Raw genomic sequence first — 15,887 nt, forward strand, 5'->3', positions numbered from 1 at the left:
TTGACAAATGCATTGCGGTTGATGGACATCATTTTGAGCATTTATTGCATTAATGTGGTATTTACAGGTAATCACGCTGTAACAGCATGCGTTCTCAGAAATGATAAGTTCACAAAGGTATATGTATCACATTGGAACAACCGAAATAAAATGTGCAAACATACCTATGTCCTGTATTTTAATTTAAAAACCTACCTGTTACCAACTGTTTGTCTAAAATTGTGAGCCATATGTTTGTGACTATTACAGCGCCATCTATCGTAAAGCAAAAAAAGTGGTCCTCTAGCGAGCCAACCATAGCGCCATCTGGTTTCCCCCTTCAAGCTGACAAGTTTCGTTCTTTGTAGTGTTTTCATTTGATGCTTATTTCGTGAGATATTTGGCCTGTTCACGATCAATGGACCACTCTGTAGAACTATCTTCATAGATCCAAGGTGATTTAGGATCCATTTGAGTGGCGATCACCAAATTAATGTATTACCAATGACACTTGAATTTGCTTGATAAAAATGTATGGAAGATGAGACGTTGTGATACAATTTATATATTATGCTTAGAATACTAGATCATCACAGTGCAGAGACCTCCTGGTTTGCTGTGCGTCTTAAATTTACTATGTTTTGTTTTAAATTGCTGTATATAGATTTTTTGTTTATTGTCATTTTTACTTATTTTGAACCATCCCAACATTTTAATTATGTTTATAATTCAGTGTCTCAGGTTTGGTCCTGTTCACTCCACCCTTTATTGGGGACGAAAAGTGGACACCAAGTGTCACGATTTCAAGGAAAAGTTTTTGTGGAAATGAAGGGCCAAGAAACTATTTGCATAATATGCAGTGGAAGTGTTGCCATTTCCCTCGATTCGATGCAGTGATACTAAACTAAAGATTTTATATTTTGAAAGCCACATGTCAGGTTCACAAATCTCACCAACATTTTTGCTGCTTAGTTTGTGATATTCCAGTAGATGCACAGAAGGCCTAATGTAATCTGAATTATTGAAGTTTCTTTACCTCAGGCAACTACCACTGCCTGCTGGCTTCTTTGGGAGCATCAGTAGCATTCCCGCTGAAGCAATTAATTCTACCACTCACTGTACTATCTCACAATCCACAGTTTAAAAAAGTATTTGCTCTGAGGTAATCGGCAGTGTTGAAGACTTGGTTGCTGATCTATTATCATCTCGCAATCTGTTGGAATGCTAATGGCAGAGAAGGTAGTAAGGTGTTAAGTGGTTGAATGTCTTTTTAAGTTCTCATTTATTGCACCTGCAGTATTTTTCCAACATGCGCCATGCTGACTCTCATGCTGCTCTGTGATCGAGTGTCCTTCATGTCTGCCAAATGTGCTCTGCTGCATTTCTGCGGAGCTGACACGGTCACCAGACTTTTGATTTTACACAGATACGTTGCATATGAACCATTGCCACTCAGTTCATGTATGAGGCTGCCCAACAGGTTAAACAATCTCATTCTTAGGAAAAAACACACGGGATGCAGTAAATAACTTTATTGAGAAGATATGCAAATCATTGGATCAGAGGAGTAAAGTCGCAGGTATCTTCTGCGATCATTCAAAAGCATTTGACTCTGTTAACCATGACTTGCTTATTTACAAATTAAACAAATATGGGATTAAGGACAAAGCTCTGCAATGGCTCACATCATATGTGCACAACAGAAAGCAAAGGGTAAGTGTCACATCAAAAGCAGTGAATTACTTTCTAAAAGGAGTACAGTATCACAAGGTGTGCCTCAAGGCTCCATTTTGGGGCCAATCCTGTTCCTATTCTATGTAAATGACTTGCCCATAAATATAAATTCCCCATCAGTTCTGTTTGCAGATGATACTTCTGTTTTAATCGAAGATGATGCAGAAAAAATTCAGAGCTCCATTATGAGCACAATGGGTACTCTAGAAAACTGGTTCCAGTTAAATGGCTTGAAAATGAACATTGCAAAAACCAATATGGCACATTTCAAAACCAAACATTTGATTTGTGTGGATCTTAAAATACATCATCACAATCATCCTATGGAAGAAGTTAACACAGTCAAATTCCTAGGACTAAATGTGGACAACAACTTAAACTGGAGCACACATATTGAGTTCCTATCAAATAAACTTAGCAGCTTTGCATTTGCAATGCAAATACTAGCAAACTCTACTGACACGAGTACACGAAAAATAGCAGTTTATTTGTGGTAGCTATGTTTTCCTTTCCAATGATGAAACTGTGGATCACTTGCTGCCATTCCACTCTCAACTATTCAAACAGGTTGACGTTCCTATGTTTGAAGTTGCTCCAACTTCCTCTTTGTTGGTTTACAAGGTGTATCCATTACCTCTAGACTGAGTTCATAATTGTTCCTTGTGGATGCCATTCGGAGTTGTCAATCAGGTGGCTATACCACAACACAAATTTTGTGTTTGCACACAACAGAGGCTCTGTCCATCATAAATGATTAATATTCTGTAGCCTAAGAACTCATCAATAACATAGGTGAATTGCAAATACATGGAAATCAGGACTCTCCTTTCTGGTTAACATTTCCACTCAACAGTGGCGAGAGCAATCATTGATATACTAGTGATCATTTTTGGCTTAAAATAAAGGTTCTTGGAGATATAGTACAGCAAAGATCAGCTCTTCTGCCACTTTTCAGACCTTGTGCAATATGCTCGCACTTTGGCTTGGCCATGTGTCATCACAAAGTACTTATATGAAGTACCATAAACTGGGATGACTTTGTGCCATTGTTTTGGTAACATCTTCTGAACATATGCCTTATCCAACAGACACAGGTCTTATTTCCTGGAGTGCATCTTTGGACCAAAAACACGCATGAACATTTCTGTCAAAGTGGTCCATTGCTACTCCAATTTGAACATAATGTATGGAGGTACTAGTGTCCCTTCTACACTGCCGACCATCACTAGTAATGTCTAAACGTTTGCTAAGTAGGAAAGTATTCCAGAATGCTTAGCATTATGGTTGGTGATGATAACTTCTCATTCCTTCATCATCTACCAGGTTCATTTCATTGTAGTTTCACACATGTCATGGAGATATGCCTACCATCTTCCTTGACAAATGATCAAAGACTGCACTGACTGTATCTGCATCAGCAGCTGCTCCATTTCCTGTGATATTTTGGGCAAACCTGTTGCTAATCTGTCGACTGTGTCAGGTCAGAAATGATTTAGCCTAATCTGTGCCTGGCAAATTATTTTTGAAGGCTGTACTCTGAATCCTATCAGTCCATATATAATTTTACAATAAACCACATATCCAGCAATGAAACTGGGAAACTGAAGTCAGTATTTGCATCAGGATGTGCAGCAAACGTACACCCTTTGTTCGCCCTGTGGTACATTTTCCCCAACATTTACTTCAGACTTTCTCCTCACTTATTTTTTTTGTAACACCGCTACCATATCATCAGAATAGCTCATGTAGGGGTGAGAACTTTTGACTTTTTTGTTTATCCGTGGCACCTTCTGAAACAATATTGTAATGTCAGAAACCACAACAGAGTCCAAACCTGAATGCAGGATTATCAATGAAGTACAACACTTAGAACTAAAAGCGCATTTATTATTGACACTAATGTACAGTCATTTATAAAAACATTAAATATTCCATACACAAACATAAGATATTTCAAGAAGCTTTCAGAAATAATTGGTGGTGGTCCGGTTTATAAGGTTGATGCTATATCAACAATGTACTCCTTTCTTATAGCCGAGTTCACCTTTCCTCTGGAGGGAGCATTGTCTTGCTGTATGTTAACAATGCCTCAGTGATAATGGTCACTTGGTGTTTAGGCTTGTACAAGATGGGCTTCCACATGGAGTGACACGCAGCCATGTCGCAATCAAACAGTATGAATAATTTCCTAGAAAGTATAATGATGAGTTAAAAGTGTTAAGTCAGTTTGTATTATGTTTGTGAATTAGCAATTTTTTTGGAGGAACATACTGATAGTAGAACGTAAACGAAAAGGCTTCCGTGATCAGTGATTACCTGTTTAATTAGTGAGGAAATGCAACGTAGCAATGGTTACTTCGGTGTGAATGTGAAACAAGTACAAATTTAAAAAAATGACTGGATGAGTTTAGGCACTGTTAGGGAAGTGTGTTATGTGCCAAAGGGACAATAAAACAAATTAATTTGACTTGAATTGTTATTGTTTGAAAGTGACATTTTCCATTTTTTTAGTGAATAACTTTTCAAATATTAAAGTATAAGAGAAAACTGTTACACACATGGTCAGGTTTATTTTATAATGAATTGTGTTCTCTACGTAACGCTCCCACACTAGAGTCCAAAAGAGAAAATGTTAATATAAAATAACCAAAGACTAGAGCTTTATGGATTTGAACCGGTGACCCAAAGCATGCCAGCTAGCAACACTAACTACTACACGACACCGATGGCACCAGAGGTCATGGCACTGCTTCCTCTTCTGAAGAAACAGTGACCCTGCTGTTTCAGAAGTCCTCATTGGAGCTGACTACAGCACCATGGAGATAGAGCTTTTCAATGGTCCTCTGTATGGCAGTGCTGGCAGGTCCTCGTTTTCTGGTCATGTTGTTACATCCTCTTCACTACGATGAGCTTTGAAGTAGCCCCTCTTGTCAAAGCTTCATGATCCTTGATTGAATATGCAGGTTCCTTGAACCTCCCATTGCCAATCTATGCCTTTAGGGACCAGTAAGGCTTCATATGGAAGACATGGATGGCGTCTTCGAAGAAAAGTCATAATCCTCTTTCAGAGACAATAGATAAAATATGACTCAAAGTAGCACTTTAGAAACTTTTCACATAGTCCTACTTTCTGTACAGGCATAAAAATCCAAATCAAATCTCCTGGGCTGTATCTCTTGGTTGGTGCTTGGCATTGTAGCACTCTTAGTCCATTTCCTCGATGTTCATGGTTTGTACGCACACCATCTGACTTGTTTCTTTGGTCCTTGTGATCAGGTGTTCTGCATAGTCATCCTGAGTATTGTACAGTTTTAACAGAAACAGTGTATCCATTGTCGTTTCGAATTTATGGCCGTGTAGCAGAAAGAACAATGTCAAGTCTGTAGTGTATTGCTTAATTGTGTTATATACGAATGTCTCGATGGGCAATACTTTATCCAAATCTGTCAGTTCAGAATCAACATACATCGACTGCATATCTGCCAGCATCTTATTACAGCATTCCCAGAGACCATTCATCTGTGGATGGAAGTGGTTGTCATCTTGCACGTTTTGCAATGTGAAATTAGCTCTGATACTACTCTTGCCTGGTAAACTTTTCCATGGCCAGAGATCATTATATGGGGTGCTCCGCACTGCAAAATGTCTTCTACAAGGAACCTTGAAATTTCTAGCATTTCAGCCGTTGGCACAGTTTTAGTAACAGCATAACAGTTGAGGTAATCAGTGGAGACTATTACCTATCAATCCCTGTTTATCAACTTTGGCAACTTACCCAAGAGATTGATTCCATTTCGGTGTAATGGCGTTGGTGCAGGCAACAAGGGGACCATCTATGCAGGAGGTAATTGCTGCATGTGCTTTCTGTGTTTGCATTAATTAGTGGCTCACATAGTGTGTAATGTGACCAGTACAGCCCTGGGCAGTGATAACTGTGTCCGATTCTGTCTAGTCTTAACAAATCTCAGGTGATCAATTGTTGGAGACAACCAAATCTGCTCTATTGAATGATAGTTCCTCTTACACAACGCTTTGATAATCAATTAGAATTTTCTTTGATTGGTTCCTCCTCCTTTTGAGGCTTTGTGGGTTTCAGCAGTACTGCATCTTGCCTCTGTTCAGCAGCAGTGTCATTTAATACAGTGATGACTGAGATTTCAGCCACATTGTTGTCTTCAGCCAAATGATTTCTTGAAAGGCAGTCACCATCTCCGTGTCTGTGTGCACTATTGTATACCACTGTGACATATTTCTGAAGCCTTGGTACCCATATCGTCAGTCGACCAGATGGATCCTTCAGGCTGTTCAGAAAATGGTGTTCATCAAGACAGTGAATAGTTTGCCACATAAATATGGTCAGAACCTGTTGATGGCCCAAAAAAGTAAAGGCACTCTTTCTCAGTTGTAGAGCAGTTCACCTCAGCTGATGCATCTTGAGTACCCTCTACTACCTTTTTCAGCACCTTCCTGAATTTGTACTACAACTGTCCCTACTCCAAAATCGCTAGCATCTGCACAAAGTTCTGTTTCCGTATTCTTGTCACACAATGCTAGAACTGGAGATGATGATATACCTCTGTGAGGGCAAGGAATGATCTTTCTTGCCCAGTGTTCTGAGAAAATTTGGCGTTTTCCTGTCATAGTTCTTGCAAAGGACATGCCTTGGTACAGAAGTCTTTCATGAATCACCAGTTGTATGAGCACATTCTAAGGAAACTTCTCACATCAAGAATGTGCCAAGGATCTGTGAGGGCTTACATTTTCGGATCAGTATGGCCTCCATTGATATTCACTAGTTGTCCCAAGATTTTTATTTCTCTGGCAGTGAAGAGGCAAATTTTTGGATTTGAGTGGAGGCCTGCAGTCTGAACACTCTTCAACATAGTTGTCAGACAGCTTGCATGTACTTCAAAGGTCTTAAAACAGCAGTGTCATCCAGATATCAAATACATGTCCATTTAAGGTATCAAAGGGCATTGTCCATAATATGTTCGAGGATGGCTGGAGCGTTACACAGTCCAATTGACATTTCTTTGAACTTGGAGACCGTCAGAAGTTACGAAGGCAGTCTTCTCCCTAGTCAGACTCATCAGCATCAATTTGCCAGGAGCCTGAACGTACACAGTTGTGAAATATTTTGCTCCTTCGAAGCAGTCTAGGATGTCATCAATGCAAGGCAATGGGTAGAATTTTGATCAGACGTTGGTAGTCAATGCAGAAATGCCATGTGCCATTCTTTACAAGTACTACAGGAGAGGTCGAACGTTCAATGATGTAATCTTGCAGCATCTTCTCCACTTCCTCTGGGACTATCCACCTTTCAGCTGACAACACTCTGTACAAGTGCTGTTTAGTTGCTAGAAAATCCCTCGAGTTGATAGGTATTTTACTATGGGCTGCAGTACCAGAGTGTCCCCACAGTGGTGTGCTGTCCTCTGTGCTCCAAACATCTGTTGTTCTACTCGACGTAGAAAGTGATTGTGCCTGTAGCAGTTGTTTGATCGCTGCACCAATTAGTCCAAGTTGACAGTTCATTCTTCATGGTGCATTTGACCAGTGATGGAGATTGGAGTCAAAGGTTTATACACTTCTTTGACATTCGTATCTGCTGTCTCTTGTGTACTCACTCCATTTGACATTTCCGGCTGCCATATACTGCTGTATCTCTTCCCCTACCATCTTGCGTATGGAGGGAGGCAAGCTCATTATGCCCTTCTACACCTGCTATAGGGTTCACATTTGGCAGCCGATCATACCTCTTTTGTTAGACACTTCTCGGTTGCATTTCCTCGATTCACTGGCAACACTTGAGAATTTACTCTGTCATTGTCATTCCCTTGACCAGAACTGGTACACATCCCCTACAATTCCTTTCATGAAGTGTGACATTTTGTTGGCTTGTAATATTCAGATTTACGATGTAGCATGGGGACAAAACATTCAGAATGTGCGACTGTTGTTTCCCTATGATGTGGGACCCTGTTCTACATAATTCGATAAATGCATAGAAGTAAATATTTGAAGAAACACATTTTTAAAATGTCGTACCAAAATCCTAATTACATAAACTAGACAATTTAACATTTACACTGCTTTTGTAGCTATGACTGCGACTGTGTGTTCCACTGTTCCAAACTTTTCATTATTCAAAAGTCAATAAATGCACGGATGGAAGTTAAAATTATTTTAATATGCACATTCAAAGTGCTTTTTCTGTTTATATTTCATCTTTAACATTAATTACAAAGAAAGCTTCTCTAATGTTTACTTTGCATAGAAACACATTGATATACTACACTATGACTCTGTAGTATCCTACTTTTCCAAAAAGATTTCATAAGTGAAATTACTAAATAGCAACAAGCAGTCCAACAATACTAAACAAGAAATCTATTGATCACTTTCAAAAACATCCTTACAAAAATCCTCTGCTCCTTCTGATACATTAAACTGCCTTATAAGATCCAAGACACTGTTTTTTTCTTTGCTGACCATGTTGTTCTTTTCAAAGGGGCTGCTTTGCTCACTTACCGGATTTCCATACCTCAACTTCTACAGGACTTTCATTATAAGTGCCCAACATGTTGCCAAGGTTGTTTAAATTACTCACTAGAAGTTTTGTTGGAAAGCCCTCGCACATCCTCCATGCAGTATGCTATCTCTCCCCATACAATTTCTGTACTTTTGGAGCCCTGAAGAAAGGTATTCCTGGCTGTAGATTTACTTTGGACAAAGAGATGTGCTCCTAGGTGCAATGATAGTTCTTTAGGCAACCACAAACATTTTTCCAAGAAGGCATTGACTGTCTTGTCTCACAATAGGATAAATGTATTAACAGTTATTGTGATTACTTTTGAAATAATGAACAGTTTGTTTACATTTTTCCATTTGACTGCCCCTTATATTTAGATGACGATGAAAAGGTGTGATATCATCTGAAGTCAGATCAACTGCTTCCTACGACTTTTGGGTTCACTGGTGGTAGCCCATGTGAACAGGCATTTTCTTGTTGAATTTCTTGGATGCTTTCACTCTTTAACTGGATTTCCTACCACCTGAGCACTCAGCTACATGTATACCATTTTCTGAATCACTTGTATTAATTTCCATTTTATAGTTTGCCAGCCTATTCTCTAACTGCGAGCTTTTCCCTGAGCAATTATCAGGAGTTAATGTTGTTGTGGAAACCACTAACTGCTGCTGTTGGTTCTGGTGGCAAGTGCTTGCCTATATTTCCGGAAACACTCTCACACTATCATTGACATTGAAGTAGAGCACAGTTATGATTTATCAACTTTTTCTTTAACTGGCAAAGATCAGATACAAGGTTTGCAAAAACTCTTTAGTTTGCAACAGCAAATATTAGATTTTGACAAACCATTTCATCAGGTCATGGAGGCTAACAAGCTTGATTTCATGATTTGAAACTACAAAAACCTGGATTATGAAAAAAACATTCCTCCTGTGTTGTTCTGTTAGGAGGACTTGCTGCTGACTGTTGCCAAATGTTTTCTTCAGTTTGGCCTGGAATTTGTCCCAGTTATCAAGCTTCTCTTTGTTGTTCTTGAACTATTGCTGGGTTTTTCCAAGTATACATTGGCCAAATGTGGCATCTTACCTGTTGTGACACCAATGTACAGTCACAGAATAAGTAACACCCTGGGTGGAGAGTGCTGCTATTCAGTGACCCACAGCACGCCAGCCAGTGACATTGACCATTACACTACACTGATGGCACCAGAGCTCACACAAAAGCTATATCCATGAAAAATCAGTATTTTGAATAACAGTACAGGACAAATTTAATCAGTTTTTTGGTAATTTGCAACATTAATGCTATTTCGTCTTCAAATTAGTAACCACAGTAGTGACTTCCTCTTCATTGTTATTTAATGACAGTATAAGAGCATCATAAAATACACTGATGATTTGGCAGAAGCAACCAAAGGAGGATGTGAATGATGAATACAGCTGTAGATAGCACCAGTATCTGGCCAACTTTAACACCTTGACTGCCACACACTTAGCTATGGATGTTTCACCACCAGGCTAGGAATGGTGCACCCACACAACAGTAAAACATGTTAAGGCACTTCATTACTTGTGGTGGAAGTAATACAAACTGCCAGTAGGTATTTGTTTAGAAGAAACTGCAGATTCTGCAAAGCCACACAGTTTTATAGTATCCATGGAAGACATTTCTTCTGGCAAAAAGTTAATTAATTAATTTTGAAGTGGTTACCAGCTTATCTGCATCCACAGATAAGATATCTAAAAGCTATTAGAAGCAAATGCCATACTAAAAATTGTTCAGGCTCTTGGACAATATTGTACAAGTTGCAAATAAAAATGAGTAGTTAAACTCAACTGGTATATTTACAACAAACACAGGCAGATTCCATTTTCCACATTTATTCAATGACAGTTGTAAATTAGCCTCACTGCAGGTTGGTTTCATTGGTACTCATAAGAGAAACAGTACATAAAGTCTTAACCAGTTATATAGTCAAACTTCAGTTTATGCACTATTGTTGTCGATTAAACGAAGTTGGGAAATCTTAGCATCATCTTGGAGTAGTCTATGTTTTCTATTCCATACCTGGTGAAGGCTGGCAATGGAGCCTTTGCAATTACACTAACAATTGTTGTTGTGGTCTTTGGTCCTAAGACTGGTTAGATGCAGCATCTTTATCACATTTGCTTCTTTACTGCAACCCACACTGACTTCAATCAGTTTCCTGTCGTGAAACATTGATCTCTAAAGTTTTTTGCCCCCACCCCCTCCCTATCTTCTCTCTCAGCACGTACACAACTTCATCCATGACCTTGATATTTCAGGATAAGCCAGTCTTCTGTTTTAGTCATGTTGTACCACAAGTTTAATTTGACTACTCTTTTCCATTAGTTGATATTCATCTTAAAACATCTTTCGAGACTATTCATTCTGTTCAACTGCTCTTCCAAATTTTTGGTTGTCTGACAGAATTACAAGGGGCATTCAATAACTAATGCAACACATTTCCCCCCCCCCCCCCCCCCCCCGGCCATTTTCTGTGATGGGGGACTTCGTGAGATATTCCCACTTCAGTTCCTATAGTTTCATGTAGTTCTGATACATGGTGGCACTATATGTAGCCTTTAAAATTGCTTCTGTAACTGAGGAATGTTTTAAGCAGAGCGGTGTCACCGAGTTTCTTTTGGCGGAAAACCAAAGCATCATAGATATTCACAGGCACTTGCAGAAAGTCTACAGCGACCTGGCAGTGAACAAAACTATGGTGAGTCATTGGGTGAGCCGTCTGTCATCATCACAACATGGTAGTGCAAACTTGTCCACTATGCTGGCCAGCCACACACAGCATCATCACAACATGGTAGTGCAAACTTGTCCACTATGCTGGCCAGCCACACACAGCTTTGACTCCTGCAATGTTGGAATGTGTGGACACATTCATTTGAGGTGATCTACAGATTACAGTCAAACACCTTGCTGCACAACTGGATATTTCTGTTGGTTGTGCTGCCATGCTCATCCACCAGCTGTGGTACACAAAAGCTGCGTGCCCGCTGGGTTCCTCACTACCTAACAGAACACCATGAAGAGCAATGAAGGACCATCTGTGCAGAACTGCCTGTGCATTACGAGGCTGAGCATTACAATTCTTTGTCAAACGTTATCACAGGCTATGAAATGTGGGTTCATCACTTTGAACTGGAACGGAAACAGCAATCTATGGTGTAGCACAACACCAACTCTCCTCTGAAGTAAAAGTCCAAAGCCACGCCCTCAGCTGGTCAAGTCATGGGAATGGTCTTCAGGGACTCTGAGGTTGTTATTCATCCACAAGAAGCTCACAAAACTTCATGGGATTGTTCTTTGCTCACCCACCTTGCAGGCCAGATCTCCAGACTTCCATCTGTTTGGCCCAATAAAGGATGCACTTCATGTAAAGGAGAACATGGATGTTGTTGTTGTTGTTGTGGTCTTCAGTCCTGAGACTGGTTTGATGTAGCTCTCCATCTACTCTATCCTGTGCAAGCTTCTTCATCTCCCAATACGTACTGCAGCCTACATCCTTCTGAATCTGCTTAGTGTATTCATCTCCTGGTCTCCCTCTACGATTTTTACCCTCCATGCTGCCCTCCAATACTAAATTGGTGATCCCTTGATGCCTCAGAACATGTCCTACCAACCAATCCCTTCTTCTTGTCAAATTGTGCCACAAACTCCTCTTCTCCCCAATCCTATTCAATACTTCCTCATTAGTTATATGGTCTACCCATTTAATCTTCAGCATTCTTCTGTAGCACTACATTTCAAAGGATTCTATTCTCTTCTTGTCCAAATTATTTATCGTCCATGTTTCACTTCCATACATGGCTACACTCCATACAAATACTTTCAGAAACGACTTCCTGACATTTAAATCTATACTCGATGTTAACAAATTTCTCTTCTTCAGAAACGCTTTCCTTGCCATTACCAGTCTACATTTTATATCCTCTCTACTTCTACCATCATCAGTTAGTTTGCTCCCCAAATAGCAAAACTCCTTTACTACTTTAAGTGTCTCATTTCCTAATCTAATTCCCTCAGCGTCACCCGACGTAATTCAACTACATTCCATTATCCTTGTTTTGCTTTTGTTGATGCTCATCTTATATCCTCCTTTCAAGACACTGTCCATTCTGTTCAACTGCTCTTCCAAGTCCTTTGCTGTCTCTGACAGAATTACAATGTCATCGGCGAACCTTAAAGTTTTTATTTCTTCTCCATGGATTTGAATACCTACTCCAACTTTTTCTTTTGTTTCCTTTACTGCTTGCTCAATATACAAATTGAATAACATCGGGGAGAGGCTACAACCCTGTCTCACTCCCTTCCCAACCACTGCTTCCCTTTCGTGTCCCTTGACTCTTATAACTGCCATCTGGTTTCTGTACAAATTGTAAATAGCCTTTCGCTCCCTGTATTTTACCCCTGCCACCTTCAGAATTTGAAAGCGAGTATTCCAGTCAACATTGTCAAAAGCTTTCTCCAAGTCTACAAATGCTAGAAACGTAGGTTTGCCTTTTCTTAATCTAGCTTCTAAGATAAGTCGTAGGGTCAGTATTGCCTCACGTGTTCCCATATTTCTACGGAATCCAAATTGATCTTCCCCGAGGTCAGCTTCTACCAGTTATACCATACGTCTGTACATAATTTGCGTTAGTATTTTGCGGCTGTGACTTATTAAACTGATTGTTCGGTAATTTTCACATCTGTCAACGCCTGCTTTCTTTGGGATTGGAATTAGTATATTCTTCTTGAAGTCTGAGGGTATTTTGCCTGTCTCATACATCTTGCTCACCAGATGGAAGAGTTTTGTCAGGACTGGCTCTCCCAAGGCCTTCAGTAGTTCTAATGGAATGTTGTCTACTCCTGGGGCCTTGTTTCGACTTGGGTCTTTCAGTGCTCTATTTAATTTTTCACGCAGTATCATATCTCCCATTTCATCTTCATCTACATCCTCTCCCATTTCCATAATATTGTCCTCAAGAACATCGCCCTTGTATAGTTCCTCTATATACTCCGTCCACCTTTCTGCTTTCCCTTCTTTGCTTAGAACTGGGTTTCCATCTGAGCCCTTTATATTCATACAAGTGGTTCTCTTTTCTCCAAAGGTCTCTTTAATTTTCCTGTAGGCAGTATCTATCTTACCCCTAGTCAGGTAAGCCTCTACATCCTTACATTTGTCCTCTAGCCATGCCGGCATAACCATTTTGCACTTCCTGTCGATCTCATTTTTGAGACGTTTGTATTCCTTTTTGCCTGCTTCATTTACTGCATTTTTATATTTTCTCCTTTCATCAATTAAATTGATTATTTCCCCTGTCACCCAAGGATTTCTACTAGCCCTCGTCTTTTTACCAACTTGATCCTCTGCTGCCTTCACCACTTCATCCCTCAAAGCTATACATTCTTCTTCTATTGTATTTCTTTCCCCCATTCTTGTCAATCGTTCCCTAATGCTCTCCCTGAAGCTCTCTACAACCTCTGGTTCTTTCAGTTTATCCAGGTCCCATCTCAAATTCCCACCTTTTTTCAGTTTCTTCAGTTTTAATCTACAGTTCATAACCAATAGATTGTGGCCAGAGTCCATATCTGCCCCTGGAAATGTCTTACAATTTAATACCTGGTTCCTAAATCTCTGTCTTACCATTATATAATCTATCTGAAACCTGTCAGTATCTCCAGGCTTCTTCCATGTATACAACCTTCTATCATGATTCTTAAACCAAGTGTTAGCTATGATTAAGTTGTGCTCTGTGCAAAATTCTACCAGGCGGCTTCCTCTTTCATTTCTTACCCCCAATCCATGTTCACCTACTACGTTTCTTTCTCTTCCTTTTCCTACGACCGAATTCCAGTCACCCATGACTATTAAATTTTTGTCTCCCTTCACTATCTGAATAATTTCTTTTATCTCATCATACATTTCTTCAATTTCTTTGTCATTTGCAGAGCTAGTTGGCATATATACTTGTACTACTGTTGTAGGTGTCGGCTTCGTGTCTATCTTGGCCACAATAATGCGTTCACTATGTTGTTTGTAGTAGCTTACCCGAACTCCTATTTTTTTTTATTCATTATTAAATCTACTCCTGCATTACCCCTATTTGATTTTGTATTTATAACCCTGTATTCACCTGACCAAAAGTCTTGTTCCTCCTGCCACCGAACTTCGCTAATTCCCACTATATCTAACTTTAACTTATCCATTTCTCTTTTTAAATTTTCTAATCTACTTGCCCAATTAAGGGATCTGACAATCCGCACTCCGATCCGTAGAATGCCAGTTTGTTGATGCAACAAGACATTGGCTCTGACTTTGGCCAGTAGAGTAGAATCATGTGGGTATACAGGCCCTCCCAGTAAGGTTGCATGAGAGGCCATCGCCTTGAACAGAGATTAGGTTGAAAAACAAGACTGTGTACCCAAAAGAGTGAAATAATATTGTGTATTGAAATCATGAAAAAAAGTGTGTTGCATTAATTATTGAATGCCTCTAATACAATGTCATCTGAAAACCTCAAAATTTTTATTTCTTCTTTTTGCACTTTACTGCTTGCTCATCAGGGATAGGATACAACTCTGTCTCACTCCCTTCCATGCTCGTCAACCCTGATATGTACAGGCTCGTTTCTGTACAAACCATTTGCTTCCTGTAATTTACCCCTGCTACTTCCAGAATCTAAAAGTGTGTATTCCAGGCAGCACTGCCAAATGCTTTCTCTGAATCCCGCAATGCTATATAGATATGTTTATCTTTTTCTTACCTATTTCCTAAGATAAGTCATAGGGTCCATTGTGCCTTGCATCTACATCTACATATACATCTACATATATACTCCGCTAGCCACCAAGCGGTGTGTGGCGGAGGGCACAATTTGTACCAAAGTCGTATTTCCCCCCCTCTGTTCTACTTGCGGATCGCACGAGAGAAAAACGACTGTCTGAACGCCTCAGTAAGAACTCTTTATTTCCCTTATCTTTGAATGATGATCATTACGCGATTTGAAAGTTGGTGCTAATAATATATGCTCTACATGCTCGGTGAAGATTGGATTTCGGAATTTAGTGAGCAGCCCCTTCTGTTTAGTGTGTCTTCTATCTGCAAGTGTGTCCCACTTCAAACTTTCTATGAGATCTGTAACGCTCTCGCGATGGCTAAATGTACCAGTCATGAATCTTGCCGCTCTTCTTTGGACCTTCTCAATCTCTTGAATCAGACCCAACTGGTAAGGATCCCATACAGACAAACAATACTCTAAGACTGGATGAACTAATGTATTGTAAGCTATTTCCTTTGTTGAAGGACTGCATCGCTTCAGGATTCTACCAATAAACCGCAATCTAGAGTTCGCCTTACCCGATACTTGTGTAATCTGATCATTTCATTTGAGATAATTTCGAATGGTTACACCCTGATACCTGACTGATGTTACCGCTTCCAAAGATTGATCATTTATTTTGTACTCATACATTAATGGGGATTTTTGCCTTGTTTTTTCGAGTAGGTTACACTTACTAATATTGAGAGATAACTGCCAGTCGTTACACCACGCATTTATTTTCTGCAAATCCTTATTGATTTGTTCACAACTTTCGTGTGATACTAATTTCCTGTAGA

General features: G+C 39.7%; 1 protein-coding gene across 7 annotated transcripts in view; it reads right to left on the bottom strand.

Annotated features, from left to right (window-relative positions):
• Positions 1-3,597: 3,597 nt before the first annotated feature.
• LOC126470242 (centromere protein J) overlaps positions 3,598-15,887 on the bottom strand; it is a 326,728-nt gene continuing 314,438 nt past the window's right edge. For all 7 annotated transcript variants that reach the window (XM_050097951.1, XM_050097950.1, XM_050097946.1 and 4 more), the window contains one exon: positions 3,598-3,901. In XM_050097951.1, coding sequence (XP_049953908.1) covers positions 3,754-3,901 — 148 coding nt within the window. In that variant the 3' untranslated portion in view covers positions 3,598-3,753. The remainder of the gene's footprint in view (positions 3,902-15,887) is intronic.

The sequence above is a fragment of the Schistocerca serialis genome, chromosome 3 (assembly GCF_023864345.2).
Source record: "Schistocerca serialis cubense isolate TAMUIC-IGC-003099 chromosome 3, iqSchSeri2.2, whole genome shotgun sequence".
NCBI lineage: Eukaryota > Metazoa > Arthropoda > Insecta > Orthoptera > Acrididae > Schistocerca > Schistocerca serialis.